Raw genomic sequence first — 16,795 nt, 5'->3', positions numbered from 1 at the left:
GATGCTGCCGTACGAGGTGTCTCCAGGACAGTCCCGATGGCGGAACCAATCCTGGAGAGAAGTGGTAGGTACTCCCTCCGTAAACCCGGAAAGCAGACTGAGATGGGGATGTCTGCCTCCTCTACTAGCACATCCGAAGTCGGGTCAAAACCATGTCGCCACTGTCGAAAGTGGGCGCGCGATGCTCGGATGGCCAGTGGACTCATAGCTATGACCTTGGAGGCCATCTCGGAGGTCTCGAACTCAATCTGGTAGTACCCCCGTCCGAGAATCTGGACATCCAAGATCTTGCCCACCTTTGCGAGAAGGCGGGCCTGGAGAAGGTCTCGCAGCTCTCCTCTGCTAGGTCGGGTGCCGAGAACCTTGCAGATGACCGAAGTCGCCTGCAAACGCTCTACCTCTGCGGCAAGGCTCGCTGGCTCTGTCGGCGAAAGAGCAAGTCGAATGGTGGGCTCAGCGAGGTCGAGCGAGGGGGCTTCAAGCGAGTCCCTCTGTGGCGAAGCTGGAGCCTCCATCTTTGTCTACTGCTGTGGCGTAAGAAGAAGACGGCGGGCGGAATCTACAACTTGGCACGCACAGCACTGCCCCAAAATGGACTCAATGCTGTAGGTACCAATTGGGAGGAAAAATAAAAGCAGGCGGGCCGGGGGGGGGGGGCGGTAATGCGGGAGCGCTAGCAGCAAAGGCGGGGGTGGCAACAGGGGCAGGGCAGCTGGCGGCAGGGGCGGAGAAAGCGGACGGGGCTGCAGCAGCAGCAGCAGCAGTTGCGTGCGCTGCTACAGCAGGGTTAGGGCAGCGCGTGGGCGAGCAAAGCAGTGAGGGGGGCAGCAAGGGCTAGCGGGGGGACAAGCGGGCAACGCTGGGGGGGGAAGGGGGAGGGAGAGGGCGTAGCGACGAGGATACAGCAGCAGCGAGCTCTTCTCTGAAAGGCCACTTTGTTGTTAGTGTTTGTAGTGTAACCCAAGTCCAAAGGTATGAGTAGCCTGTCTGAACGAGAGCACCCATCCTTCGGCGTCTATGATGTCTGCTATACTGTCAATACCTTTGTGGGAGAGAAAGTAGGCATGTCTAGGAGAGCGTTGAACAAGAGTTTGAGCAAAAACTCTACTCCAATGCAAACTCTCCGATCTAAGTGAATTTCCACAGACCTCATCTCTACCATTCCACAACAATTGTCGTGACCATCTTCCAATCCGCCACTAGACTGGAAGCAAAGGGACGTCACAAAATTGTAGCTTCAACTTTACCGAAAACCACATTTCAATACAACGGTTGCCAATGGCCGAAGGCTGCTGGCGTAGAAACCGCATGAGAGCACAAAAACGCAAGCATCTGCGTCCAAGAGTGTTTTTGCTCAACCAACACCAACAACAAAGTAGCCTTCCTTGTTGTAACATGAGAATACAAATGAAGGATATTCAGACCACTACAACGTTTTGGAGTACAGAGCTTATCCATCTCAAGCAATCGTAATTGTGAGAGGAAGTGGACCAAAAGTGCTCCAGAATCCAAGACATGAAATCCCGAAGACGACGGGGTGGCCAATGCAACAGTGGTAGGAAAATTGCATATATGCCACCAAAATAGATTCCACTATTTTGAGGCTTACATGGAGCGGCCTGGTAGACAATTTCCAATACTGCAAATTAGATCTTAGTTTATTCTCAACCCATTGCAACAATTTCGCATTGTTAACCGACCAAGCCAACGGATAACCAAGATGTCTCACAATATGATCAAGCTTCACCATCTCACCTTGCCATAACAGAGCATGCCAATCCATTTGATGCAACAACAAAAATTTAGATTTTCGAAAATTCACTTGCAGACCTGCAGCCAACCCATAAATATGCAAAGCTTCCATTATACAACAAACATCATCAGGATGATTCCTAGGCCAGAACATGGAGTCATCCACATACGCTTGTGCCACAAAATGATCACGAGTTGGCAGTTGCAGTCCATGTAGCCGACCAGATGCTGTTAAGGAGTCCAAATACAGCAGCAGAGGATGTGTAGCAATAGCATACAACATAGCACTCAAAGGGCATCCTTGCCTGACCGATCGACCAGGGTCCCATAACCGAGTCAGCTCACCGTCAAGAATTTCGGAAGATTGACTGTTTTCGTAAAGAAAATAGACTACTTGGCGCATCCTGGGCCAAAAGCCCAAAGCCGTCATGATCTGAGCAATGAAGTCCCAGTGAACAGTGTCAAATGCTTTCTCTATATCAATATGCATGATAAGCACATCTTGTCCAGTATATTTTGCATACTCAATTCCAATAAAAGCATTGGCAATATTATCCATAATTTGCCTACGAGAAATAAATCCATATTGAGCCGGATGTATGCCGGAAAACAAATGGTCAGCAACACGAGTAGCTATCATTTTCGACAACAACTTGTAAACAACCGGCATAAGCCTTATTGGTCGCCAATGTGAAAAGTATTCACACAATGCTTGCTTAGACAACAATTTCACCAGTCCTTCTTTCCACAATTGCGTGGCCCATGCATGGTTTATCATGAAAAGGAGAGGCTGCTTAAGGGATTCCCAAAAGCAAAGAAAAAATTCCAACGTAAGCCCGTCCCATCCAGGCGATTTCCAGCGACCAAGATGCAACAAACTGTCGTGCAATTCATCTTCAATAAAACTCGCCTCAAGGGTTTCTACATCATTCATTGTCAATATAGGATGTATATACGACAACAGCAACTGTCTGGCTTGCAAAACCTCAGTCGAGGAGGCTTCAGGCTTGGCAAAAACACGTTGAAAATGATCCACCATTGAATCTACCAATTGCCCTTTCTTGGTCGTCCATTGCCCAGTTTCATCTTTAATCCTTTTGATAGAGGTAGAAGTCCTCGAATGATGCAAATGCTTAAAGAAGTGTTTCGATGAACAACCTTTATCCATAAAAGCGTATTGCGTAGATCTAATTTTCCATTTTTCAAGTTTTCTCTTATCATTACGCATCAACGAGGTTTTAGCTATGCATAATTTCTCTTGTTCTGAGCCAGTAAGCCTTCTAGTATCTGCAAGGCTTCCCAAGGCTTGACATATCGCCTTATCTTCCTGCACTTTATTTCTCAAGTGGTACATGTACCACGAACCATAATCCTTTATGACTGCCTGGATACGCATGACAAAGCGATACCAAGCCACATCCACATCAATAAACATCTGAGAGACAAGTGGAGGAATTACTGCTTCAATCAAAGTTCTAAATGTTGCATGTGAAAGATACGCATTATTAATATGCAATAACCACTTACGAAGGAGCGAGGAGTCTATATCTACTGCCTCAAAATAGACCCAGAGCCAATGATCTGATAAGGTGAAAGAACGATCAATCCTCATATAACAGGCAAACATATCATATTGCGGAGTGCCCAGTACATACCAACGATCCAAACGTGCTCTATATCCAGAGTGAGCATTATGAGTAAATGTATAACCCCACTCTGAAGAGTGCGTGTTGGCCCATAGATCTAGGACACCCGTATTACTGACCATGGCATCCCAAGAAGAGAATTCAAAGCTCAACATATGCGAATGACCCGTTGTGTTGTCCGTGTTTTCAGGTGCATTTTAAAATCCCCTCCCCAAAAAGCATGCGAACGCCAAGGATATTTGACCAACTCTTGCCAAAGACGACTTCGTTGTGCTGAGGCAGCATAAGCATAAATACCAGCAAATTCCAGAGTATTTCCTTGGACAAGACATTGAACTACCATCCAAGGCCCTGTTGGATCATTATGTGCTGAAACCAGCTGCAGTTCATGATGCACCATCATTAAAACACCCGAGAAAGAGTCAGTACCAGCATAAGCAATCCAAAATCCCGCATAATACGAAGATTGACCTACAAAATCATGTTGATTATGCTCCTATAACACCACTATATCTGCTTTATTTGTATGGACATAATGCCAAATTAACTTCCACTTGTCGTGGTTGCACAAACCACGCACATTATACGTAAAGCATCTACGAGGAGAATACATCTGTACAGTATTTACAAGAGAAGCATGAGGCACTATCATCAAGTGGTATTGCCCATGGGCACATCCGCCTCCATACTAACAGTCAATGAAGCGGACTCCATATGCATTCCTTGGTGAGGATTCCGATGGAGAGGCAACGACCCAGATGTCGGTCCAAGAAGAGCATCTTTATATGACTGTACCACTCTGTCCCACGCTTCAACGAGTGACCTATGATCATGTGATGTAGATGTGGAAGATCCACCACTTCTCGCATCCAAAGCAGGCACATAATTTCTTGAAATAGGCGAAACATGGGGCTTAACTGGCTTCTTTGGAGTTTGCCAACCATCAGTAGAATCTGTCATTTTAGCTTTACCCTTGGTATCTGTCTTTGTAGTAGGATGCACATTAGGCATGCTTTTATTTTGGTCTTTCCCTTTGTTTGGCCTGCATGCTTCCATTAGCATCCCCCATCTTTGGTCTCACAAATGCAGAGGAGGGGGAGGCAACATGGGTTCCAGATGTCGGAACAACAGAAGGCGGTAGTTTCAGCAAAGATTCCTGGCACTCAGATTGCATATGGCCAAATTTTCCACAACTGAAACATGCACCTACAAATTTTTCCCATTTGAGTTTGAACGGCCTTTTGCCTACCATCGGATCACCAGAGTCGACCGTTATTCCTGACGGCGTCGACGTATCCGTATCCCACAACACACAAAATCTATTGGAATTAGTATCCAAATTTGGGGGGCATATCACTTTGCCCAACTGAGCAGCTCGGAGAGGCAAAAAATGCTTTCAAGTTTGTGGAAATCCAACTATTTCCACTGTCACAAGACGGGCGCCACGTGCCAATAGAAAAGAACAGACTGAATAGACTTTTAGCACTTCAATAACAACTGAACTGAAAGAGAGAGACGACACGTGACACTGAGTGGCGGAATTCCGCCCCAGAGAGTATTGGCCCCAAACCTTGGCGCCCCTTTCGGTATTTCTTTATATTGCATCAACACAGTACAAGCCGGTACTCGAGACTCTGCACCTTCTCCAGGAAGCATGCCAAAGAATGAGCCCTAACCTCATATTTAAAGGCCCTTGGCCTGAAAAGCAGTTACAATGAAAAGCCTTCAAAACTCAAAAGCTTCTGATCCAAAAGCAATGCCAAAAAGTTGCTAGCATAAATCATCAAAATCCGTACAATCTTGCCACGTCAGCACTGCCAGGGTAAAAAGCGGAAATCCGTACAGTTCTGCCATGTCGGCATTGCCAGCGTGAAAAGCGAAAATCCGTACAGTTCTGCCACGTCAGCAGTCAGCGGAATTTCCAGAAATCTATTGCTGTTGCTTCTGTTGCTTCTGCTTCCTCTAGGGTTTAGGCCCCTCAGCCGGTAGCTCCGTTCTTCAATAGGTCGACACGTCAACAGTTTGTTACATCCACCCAAACTGGGCACCTATGTCGAATCAAGCTCTGATAGTCTTTATAAGTGCCCAAGGCAATACATGTGTCATTTGCATATTGAAAAACAAGAGCGACATTTCCAATATTTGCAAGTGAGCTTCCATGTCTGCCAACAGTAACACCTCATAAAAGCCACGGGCACCAAAATACACTCCTCGAACAACTTGTCTTATCAACAGGAAATCAACCCATTGACCTACATCCTATGCCGAGGGCATCTTGCCAGGGAAGAACAAAATGACCGCATTCAACGCATACGGTGCTAATGGATCCATAATCTGTTGAACCGGAATAACCACTTCGGTAGTTGGCTGCTGACCTTTCCAAGCATTCCGAGCATCAACAAAATCCTCTGACAAACACTCTTTGATGATATTTGCAGCATCCATCGTGGAAAGATCCACTTGTTTCCTACGCTTATATACAGCTTCTTCTGCCATATCTAATCAACACTTCACTTTCTAGAACACACTCTGGACTAACACCCACTCAATATATTTATATACCTTTTATATTTTTATTTTTTAAGGCTTTCTTAGCAAGGACTCTGCTGAATACACCGACAAAAAGAACCTCTTGCTAAAGTAAATACACACACACCCATTGTCACTCACACGAGAATCTGACAGAAGGGTCGCGTGCATGTAAATCATCTTCGACCACCGTCGTGCTTAAAAGGCTTGCGCATTGTAGGAGTTGCGCAAGGCAGGGTCGCCCGACAAACAAATGGCAGAAGGATTCACTACACCCGAAACCAACTGTCACTGCTTTACAGACCCACACACACGCGCACACACAGAGGAAGGATGCAAAATCCATTGCACTACTCTGTACAAAATCCCTACAAGACACTTTGTACTTCGAACACTTTCAGGTCCGCATACATGTAGAGCTACCCAACCGGCTTCAGCAGCCAGATATGTCAAGGCAGTTTGGTGTAGACGCTGTCACACCAACTAATCAGTCGTCGTAGGCAGACCTATCACATAACCGTTGAAGCGGGCAGGAGCAGAGTCACGCCAGGCAGGGGCTCGCGCAGATGCTGAAGCGCGCAGGCAAGAACACGCAGGCCAGCAGAAGGCTCGCGACACAACTGACGGGTGCCTCAGACGTTCGCTCTCTCTCGCTCCCCTCTCTCTCACCACACACACCCCTCACACACACACACACACACACACACACACACACACACACACACTCGCACACAGAGGTACATAGAAGAAGATGTTCTTTCTCTCAAAGTCCTTGAAAAGACCCACCCCCCCCCACACACACACACACACACACACTTTTTCTTTGTAAATCTTTGGGATTAATTTATAAGTGGGAAACCTCAAGGCGAGGAAAACCCATAGAAAAGAGCAAATACAAACACGTGAACACAAAAGTGTTCATCCGCAAAAAAGGACTAAAAGCTTTCATAGGCAAATTGATGCATGTCTGAAGTTATATCACCCACTTCCCAGGCAAAACGTAAGGATTGCCTAAAAATTGGCTTATACTCATGCCCAACCAATATCATTACTCGAGAGTAATCATGCAAACCAGCATACGCAATCCAATAACCCGCAAAATAGGAGCACTAACCTACAAACTCGTGCTTATTATGTATTCGCAAAACCACTATATCAACCCACATGTAATTATATAGTGCCAGGTTAGTCACCATTTATCAAGGTTACAAAACCCTGCACATTAAATGAGATGCATCTGATGTAATCATGCATGAGAGATCATATGTACAAAAGCAACAAAAAAGGAGGAACTATGTGGACATGCCCATGTGCACGTCTTTTTCTACCGCATCTGTGCAAGAGCCAATGTGTTGATTCATTGCGGAACTGGTTTTTGCGGAATTCAAATGTGGGGTAGAAGTCTCACCAATGAGTACATCTTTATAAAAATGCATCGCTTTTTCCCATGCGTCAATCACGATTGTCATTACATGGAAGCTGCTTGAACGATACATTCTTATTTGCATTCATAGTGGAACATAATTATGAGAGGAGGGAGGAGTGCGAATCTTCACCGCCTTTTTGGGCACCACCCAAGCACCATACTCGCTAGACCCCACATTTTTACCCTTTGCAGCATTGCCATTACCCGGGAATAAGACTCTGCGTTAATGCCCACGGCAAGACATGAGTCATGTGCGTACCAAAGAACTATGGAGACATTTCCAACAACAAATTCCTGGCATCAATATTTGCCAAAAGGACTTTGTAAAATCCCCGAGCACCAAAGTAAACACCTTGGACAGCCTGGCGTTTGAGAAAAAAATCAAACCATTGCCCGACATTGTGTGCAATAGGCATCTTCCCCGAAGAAAACAAAATGACCGCATATTCTTGTAACAATGTTTCAATGATCAGCAATCCATGGCTGAGGCAAAAGAAGAGCGTAGACATTCCTAGCAGACATGGCCTGAAAGTGTGTTTCCCGGAGACACCAGCCAGCCACGCGACCCTCATCAAACAAAGGTGGAACTGGCAAAAAATCAACCAGCATGTGTTGAATGTCTCTCCAAATCTGACGATAATGCATACCCAATCCAAAACAACGAGCAGCAATAGGAAACTGTAAAGTGTACCCCGCCTCATCAATCACATCACCAACCACTCGAAGGCCACGAGAAGAGAGAAAGTAATCCCTGTCGAGGTGAGCGGTCTACCAAAGCAAGAGAGAAAACCCGACTCCAATGAAGGCTCTCCAATCGAAGCAAATTCCCCTCTGGGTACTGACCACCATGCCATGATAAATGCATTGTAATCTCTTGCCAAGATGAAATGAAACTAGAGGCGAGAGGGCATCCAAGAATATGCCCTTCCAACCTGCCAAACACGACCTCCCAAAGAGATGGCTGCCAATGACCAAAAGAGGGAGTAACAACATCCTGACATAAAGCGGCAAACATTAGAGCCCACGGCTGAGTCTGTTGCATAAGAGTAGGCAACAGCATAGCTTTTCGAGCAAGAACATGCCGGCGTAGGTCTAAGATATTGAGGCCACCAAAGCGCTTGGAAGTACATAGTTTCTCCATCGACATCAAACGCAGGTCTTTTTTATGGGCATGAGTACGCCACAAGCGAGACAAAATCAGAGTTACCGGGGAACAGCCAAATTCAGGCTTGGAATGCCGGAACGGCATTCCGGCCGGCTGGAAATGGGAGGAATGCCCCGGAACGGGCTGTTGTTCCGACAAGCCGCTTGATACCGGAACGAACAGGGGAACAGACTTGGAACGTACTCGGAACGGCCTGCAACGGACAGAAACGGGCATTTTTGAAAAAGGTTTAAAAAACGCCTCATAGGCTCATAGCCTCATATAGTTTCCTATATAACTAGCCACCCCCTCACCCTTTCCTCTCAAGCTCTCTCGAGTCTCTTGCTCTCAAGTTCAATCAACTTCTCAAGACTCTCTCTCTTGCTCTCAAGTTTCAAGCTTCAACCTCCCCTCGGCGCTACAGTCTACTCATTGCTCAAGCTCTCAAGCCTCAAGCCTTCAAGGCTCTCAACGCTTCAAGGCTCAAGCTCTCTCTCCCTTAGGCTCGACTCTCAACTTCTCAAGAAGTGAAGCCTCTCTCAAGCTCTCTATCGCGATTCTCTTTTGTCTTCATCATCCATCACTCCATGGCCTCTTCTTGTACAACCCCCTCCGTTCATGCGGGCAACACTCAAAACACAAAGGAATGGTCGTGGTGGGATGAAGTGACCTGGGAGGGCACCTTGTCAGCGGCGGGAGGTTCTCGTGCATGGGCATGCAAGCTATGCTCTTACACGCAGAAAGGGGGGCATGACAAAGTGAGGGCACACTTTCTTCGAGTGCCTAGACATGAGGTGAAATTTTGCACCAGCGTAGCCATCGAGAAGAGGAAGGATCTCAAGGTAAAGAATCGGCAATTCAACCATAAAGCCAAGCCCGCACACAAAGGTATCGACCCAAAGACCCTCATTTTCCCTTCTTCCTCTCTACCCGGTTTAGGTGCCGGTGGATCTTCATCGAGTCTGATTCGTCGCCAAAGGACCCTTGCCACCTCTTGGGACCCAAAGAAGAAGATAGAGGTGGATGCGGCCGTGGCCCGATTCTTCTATCACGACCATATCCCATTTTTCGTGGCAAGGTATGTTTTATGATATATCAATCTTCTCTCATTTCTTCCATTATCGTCGTTTCCGCCTTTTTGATACTAACCTCTTCTACGTTTGATCGAAATAGGTCGGAGTATTGGAAAGTCATGGTGCAATAGATAGGAGAGTATGGCACCGGCTATGTGCCGCCATCTTCAGAGGCTCTCTGAACCACTTTGCTCGATCGAAGAAGGCTATCGTGGAGCAAGCAACACTCAATATTCAGCGTCTTTGGGCAAAACATGGCGTTCCCTCATTGCCGACAGGTGGAGTGATACAAGGAAGAGATCTATCCATGGTCTCGTCGCATACTCGAGTGGAGAGATGTACTTTGTGCACTCTCATGATGCCACCGAGAGTGGCAAGTCCACCGATGTCCTCTGTGCAGATTGGACAGCGGCCATAGAATCGATCGGTGAGCAACACGTGGTGGCCTTTGTCACAGATGGGGAGGCATCAAACAAGGCAGCAGCAGCTATTATAGAGGGCCACTATCTGCATGTGATAGTGTGCTTTTGCATGGCACACTGCTTGAGCAACCTGCTAAAAAACATCGGCAAGCTAGACTGCATCGCTCTTGTCATTGCTGATGCAGTAAACATTGTTACTTTCATCAACAATCACAACTTGGTTCGGAGTGAGTACCTCAACAGGTCGGGCGACAAAGTGCTTCTAAAGTATTCAGACATCCGCTTCACATTCAACTTTCTTCTTGTGCGCAGGCTGTCTGAATGTCAAAATGCGGTCCGACATGTCTTCATCAATGATGAGTTTACCACCTCCCCCTATGCAAAGACAATTGCAGGGATTTTGTGCAAGGATAAGGCAGAGGATCTTGATTTTTGGAAGGAGCTCAAGAGTCTAGACACACAGGTAAAACCGGTGGTTCATTTGCTTCGAGTTCTGGATGGCATGGATCCTTGCATTGGCAAGATTTATGAGGCGATGGACCGCATGATTGAGCAGCTTGCACAGCTTGAGCCGGAAGTAGAGCAATATGAGGAGATCCAGGTGGAATTCATATGCATCTCCTTTGCACAGGGCAGCGGACATGGTGGATCCAGAGTTCCAAGATGAAGGACAAGAGACAGATAGAGAAGTCATGAACCAATTTACAGAGATCTTAAACAAGATGGTTCTATACAGAGATGGGCGATGCATTGTCAGAGATCAGTTGAGAGAGTACAGAGAGATGCGGGGGTCATTGCAATCCAGATGCTCCGATTGATCGCAGGAAGATAGGTTCAGTGCTATGGTGGGAGGACTATGGCTATGATGGCCCTGAACCTTAGAGATTGGCGATCCGTATTCTCAGCCAATCAATTAGTACCTCATGCTTGGAGCAATTGTGGAGTACCTTTAGCCACATTGCTTCCAAGAAGAGGAATCGGCTTGGAGTAGAGAAGGCTAATGATCTTGTCTTTGTCAATGCAAATTTGAAAATGCTTTGCAAGAGTACAAACAAACAGACAAATCCTTTTACACAGTGGGAGATGGAGCAAGAGGCTCCTCAGGCAGGTGAAGATGCACATCCACCAACACCAGGTACTTCATCTGTGGCTGAGATCGATCCGGGCCTAGAGCTCGATGATGAGGAATGGGAGGATGTGCATGATTTACAACCGGCTACTACGAATTGGGAGGCCTCTCAGGCTAGTGGCTCTTGAGTCTTGAGGCTCAAGAGTTGTGACTTTAGGACTTCCATTATCTTTACCTTTTTGTATGGCTGCTTGAGCTTTGCCCTCTTTGACATTTGTAGCTACTAGCATCTTTATGGTATTTGTCACCTTCAGTCTTTTGGTATTCTGGTCACTGGTTTGGCCCCCTTGTAGTTTCGACTCTCATTATGGTATATGTCACCTTTGGTTTTTTTGTAGGGCCTTGGCGGGCCTTGTTAGCCAAAATTAAGCGAAAAGTGTTATCTCTGACTTCTACTCTTGCAATTATTTGAGAGCTCTAATCTGTAATTACATATGTTATTGACAATTGTGTATGGGCATTGTGTTTGTTCAATGTTGTGTATGTACTATGTACTCTGGGCGCTGCACATCCCAATCAAGTCATAATAAGGTTGAATGGTCTTCGAATTGTATTTTTTGTGGATATTAGAGTCAAAGGACTCTAGTACATATTCAAACACATAATGCTAAAAATAACATTATTTGGGTGTTTTTTTAGCCTCCCGTTCCCGTTTCGGACCCCTTCCCGTTCCCCCGTTCCGCAGGGAGGCCCGTCACCGTTCCCGTTCCGTGTTCCAGGTAACTATGGACAAAATGGATGACATGAGAGAAGCGAGACAATGCCGATGCCAATGCAATAATGGCAAATAGAACTAAACATAGGCCATCATGATACTCTGAACAATTCACAAGCGAACATGAAAAGGCCATGTCCTCCAAAGCTCCCTCCATTCCCATCCCCACAGACCAGATAGCCGGAGGAGACATTGTCTGTCTTTTTTTATCTTCTCCTTTTCTTTGCTTCCTGTCCTCTTAACTCTCTCTGCGTCTACTCTCCTAGTACCTAGACGTCTGTTGAGTCTCTTGTCTCTTTGTAGCTGATGTCTATGCTCTAGACGGTCCACTCTCCGTGTACATGTAGCTACCATATGTCCTGCCCTACCACAAATAAAGCAATGCCTTGGGAGCCCGATGAAGAAAACACTCTATAAAATGTCCCCACGATGTCTCATAGGAAGAGAAAGAAAGATCTTTTTACGCTTATAGAGGCTAGGATACAAGATACATGAGGTATGGGTGCACATCTGTATGCTGAGTGAATTACAATCATGAAGTGCATCAAGCTGACTAGCTCCATCCAATGTCAAATTGGGGATGTAAGATATGGTACATGGGTGGGTTTGGTTTTAAGGGTTGCGTGTACCATTGCAGTTTGGTCTTCTAGCATCTGAGCAAATCTCCTTGGGCTGCCTAGCGGTGGCAAGTCTGGGTCTCGAGGATCTGAATGCGATGGATCTCGAAGCTCTATATCCTAGAGCTTGGGGTCGTCTCCTAGCTTTGACCGTTTGAGCTTGCTGTAGAGTGACCCTTCTCTCTATCTGTGTGACGAGTGGCGGTAGGGTTGTGGTCCTCTAGAAGAAGTCTGTAATGTGTGACTATCTGCCACCCTCTGCTGCCACTACAGGTGCCAGCAGTGTCTCTCTATGGATATGTAAGAAAACGGTCAAACTGGCACTGATGTAGAGACTCTATGATCTGACATGGCGTCACAAGAACCAACCACTCTCTTATGCTGCCAGATGATTTCAAGGAACTAATAGGGAAGCTCCGAACCCGATAACCTAAAATCTCAACTGAATTGATAATGGGTGATTGTGGCGGTCAAAGTAACCTCACAAACTGTCATGGGTGGGATAGTCATCTCCCAAGAACTCACTGCATGCCAATCATCCGGAATAACTTCCTCAATCTCAGCCTTGCAAATTGCAATCCCTCTATGGACTCCATGCGCCCCACCGATAAAACTCACATCTATTAATATGGCCTCTGACGAGTGAAGCAAGGATACGACAGGACCTCCATCCCATTTGGCCTAGCCTATATGAGTCCTCTTTCGCAGCTGATGGCCACCCTGATCCAAATCAAGGGCTGTCTCTCAATTGCCCCCATACATCTCGGCACAACCATGGAGCCTCATAGAAAATAAACTGGAAAGTCCGCCTTCATGGGCCATCTATATCCATAGAACCAGCTCTTGGCCACACAGCTGACAATATATGGCATAAAAATTGCTTCCAAGACTCAACCCCAGGAATTGCTTGAATGTACACTGCAAAGGTGGAAATTACATCAATATCAGTTCCTTTGCCTGTACGTCTGTTAAACTAAATACTTCATTCAACCTCATTTCAAGGGACAAGATGTTGTAAAAACTGTTTTTGATGGAAGATCAAAATTGTGTCTTCAGGTTTTTCATGTTTTAATGTTATTTCACAGCAATGAAAGATGCAGCTGACGAAGGAAGCTCCTTTTTACAGCTACCTCAGTTTTTGGGTACTAAGTTGTGGTTTGATACAGGTAGATAGGAAACTTCCATGCTTTGAAAAGGCTTTGATTGTAGGGGTTGAGCATTCACTTAAGCGAAAGCCTAACTAAATCTGGATGCTGTCAGATAATGGCTACATTTGTGGAGAACGCATGAAGGAGATCCTGTATAGCATGCTTTCTTTCAATAGTGGGTTGCCATGGCGGATCTTACTGCTGTATCTTTGCAAAGATTCTGAAGTGGAGCTAGCTTTGAAGAAGGCACACGCAGCCATCACAGGGACCTTGTAAGGAATTACAATTGTTTATGGAATGAGCAATGTATTAGGGTATGCATAAAATTTGGAGCAATAATTTTTTCTCCCTAGGCTGGAAGATGTAACTTTGACGCCACAAGAGTTGACTAGTGCTCTATACCCTTGTGGACCAGAAGGTGCCTCAGACCAAGGCTGTCAAATATGGTCTTCTCAGGAAATAAAAGTAAGAATTTTTGTTTCACTTTCGTTCAAAATGTCTCTGAATTTTTGTTCCGCTTTCGTTCAAAATGTCTCTAACATCTAAAAGTCATTGTATCCAGTATTCTTATTCGAATGATGTTTTGAAGATCGATAGAGAGCCAGCTCACCATGGTTATGAGAACGGAACAAAGGAATGTTTATACTGGCTTTGATATCTTTAATGTTCCAAGGAGCTAGAGCTTTTAGGATGAATACTCAGCCAGCTCACAATGGTTTTGTGAAAAGAGACAAAGGAATGTTAATCGTGGCTTTTGTATCTATCTGTTTTTAGAGTCTTCGATGGTGTTAGAGGGTTCCCCCATACAGCCTCCATTTTCAAGGGCCTGCACAGTGTTGAAGACTCTATTGTGGCAGTAGATGCACACAAGAAAGCGGTGCTTTGGCAGCAGCAGCGCTATTCCAGGCAAATTAATAGCTTGTGCTAACCAGCCATTGAAAAGGCGAAGCATTAGTCTCTGGGGGTAGTTGAAGTAACCCCCCTGTTTTTAGAGTCTTCAATGGTGTTAGAGGGTTCCACCATACAGCCTCCATTATCAAGGGCCTGCACAGTGTTGAAGACTCTAATTGCGGCAGTAGACGCACCCCGTAGACCCTGTGGTAGTAGGTTGCACACAAGAAAGCGGTGCTTTGGCAACAGCAGCGCTATAGCTTGTGCTAACCAGCCATTGAAAAGGCGAAGCATTAGTGTGTGGGGTAGTTGAAGTAAGAGGGCTCCCCCATATGCCCTCTAAAGGTGCTTTTGAGGTGCTTTTGAGGGGCTCTTTAAATCAGGGCTCCCCCATATGCCCTCTAAAGGTGCTTTTGAGGGGCTCTTTAAATCCTGAGAGGTAGACCCATACACCCTTTATTTTTTCCAAAAATGTAGGGCATTTTCAAAACGCCTCTAGGCCCCCGGGGGGGGGGGGGGGGACCCTCTAGATACAAAAGGGCCCTTGTTTTCAAGAAATGACTTGCTACTGTAGGTGACTCCACCTTTTGACCTCCTGCACTAGGTTTTCTCATTGTCCTTTTCCCAAAATTGGACCCTACAAAACGTGACTTGCTTCCTATGGGGATGTGTTATTCTTAAAATGCAACTATTAAAAGTTTTGAGGGCCCTCCAATATAGAGGGAGCCCTCTAACCCCCCAGCGAAAATGCAGTACGTAGCTGTAGAAATTTTCTGAACTGCAAGCTGGAGTCCGTGGGTAGCTATGGGGAGCGCTGAAACAGTTAAGAGGGCCCTCCAAGTGCGCCTTTAGAGGGCCTATGGGGGAGCACTTAGGGGCACCTGCTATTAATCCGTGCCTGCTCATCTAATCAAATGTTGCCCCCAAATTTAAATGTGTTGATGCCACATTGCCAGCCGTTATGTAGTTGGTGATAGTGAGAGTCTTAAGACTTGAATCCTTCTCTGCTGTAGTCGAAGCTTTGTTTGTTCAAAGGAGAAGCTACGAGTCTAATTAACACTACTTTGATCATATGTATACGTGCATGTACTCATCAGTATAGAACTAACTCATGCCATTTATGCAGAACCTTCTGCACGGCCAGTCCGAACAGGAGGCTGAGATACGGGAGAATGTAAGGGGAACAGATGAGTCTGATGATAATCGAACAGGCAGCAATACGTTTGTGAGGAGCACAGGAGCATGCAGAGGATCTAAGCTGAGTGAGCAGAGCCTCATATCCTTTGAGCTGATGGCGTCTGAGCAGCAAAGCAATTCAGAGAAGGGGGGTGGTATCACAACCTCCATATCATCTGAGGCAATCTCTAGAGTCGATAATTATGATAGAGGCGCTAGCAGCATTTGCAACAGTCAGAAAAGATCAAGCAGCATAGACCGTGCTAAGAAGAGAGCCAGCAACATTGACAACAAACAGATAAGAATGAGTAAGATTGACTGCAATGAGATAAGAGCAAGTAAGATGGATGATAATGAGATGAGAACAAGTAATGCTGATGGTGAGGTAAAGATAGATAGCACTTGTGGAAAGAAGCAGGGTGAAAGACAGCAAGAGGCCGATGATGACGACGACAGTGCAGGTTCTCAGTTGGAAGTTTGCTCTCTATTCAGTGAGAAAGCAGTGGCCACCATGAATGAGTTTTTGGCTGCATGCGACGAAGCACTGCATCGGTCCCCACGTACTGACGAAGGAGGTGCACCTTCCCCTCATGAAAGTGTTGAGGATAATGACATAGTCTTCTCTCTGCCTGACCTCCTTGCTTCTGAGCTCTCCTCTGTGTTGCAAGCTCGATTTTGTACCGACAGTTTGCTAGTTATGAAGCGTGCTTCTGAGTCTAGCAGCTAAAAGTTTAAGCAAAGCACAGATTGCCCTTTTCCCTCTTCTTAAGGTGTATTGTGAGTGACGGACCATTCTCTTGCTCTAGTCCTCTTCTTGTCTTCCTAATAGTGAAGCAATGCTGAAAGACATTATAAGTTTCACCTGATGTTTATTATCCTTGATAGAGAAAACAATTTAAAAGAGTATTAAGGTTTGCAAAAGGCAAAATTGTTCTATAAATGTTACAACCATCATATGAAAAGATACCCGTCTTGAATGAAAAATGAGTGAGTTGAAATGAAAGAAAAGAACACACAAAGATCTATTAATGTCTTGTAGATGTCGAAGTCCAACTTGGGACAAGTTGAATACATCCATTATTCTACATTCCACTTCGAGAATGCCACAGTTTTGGCTGTGATCCAAA

General features: G+C 45.8%; 1 protein-coding gene across 4 annotated transcripts in view; it reads left to right on the top strand.

Annotated features, from left to right (window-relative positions):
* The window catches only part of LOC147459138 (uncharacterized), a 267,221-nt gene extending 250,632 nt beyond the window's left edge, over positions 1-16,589 (top strand). For all 4 annotated transcript variants that reach the window (XM_086510478.1, XM_086510479.1, XM_086510480.1 and 1 more), the window contains 4 exons: positions 13,539-13,619; positions 13,714-13,873; positions 13,955-14,066; positions 15,619-16,589. In XM_086510478.1, coding sequence (XP_086366604.1) covers positions 13,539-13,619; positions 13,714-13,873; positions 13,955-14,066; positions 15,619-16,395 — 1,130 coding nt within the window. In that variant the 3' untranslated portion in view covers positions 16,396-16,589. The remainder of the gene's footprint in view (positions 1-13,538; positions 13,620-13,713; positions 13,874-13,954; positions 14,067-15,618) is intronic.
* Positions 16,590-16,795: the final 206 nt, after the last annotated feature.

This window comes from Adiantum capillus-veneris, chromosome 4 (genome assembly GCF_014529385.1).
Source record: "Adiantum capillus-veneris isolate H3 chromosome 4, ASM1452938v2, whole genome shotgun sequence".
In the NCBI taxonomy this organism is placed as follows: domain Eukaryota; kingdom Viridiplantae; phylum Streptophyta; class Polypodiopsida; order Polypodiales; family Pteridaceae; genus Adiantum; species Adiantum capillus-veneris.
This window is presented reverse-complemented; position numbering and strand designations above follow the sequence as displayed.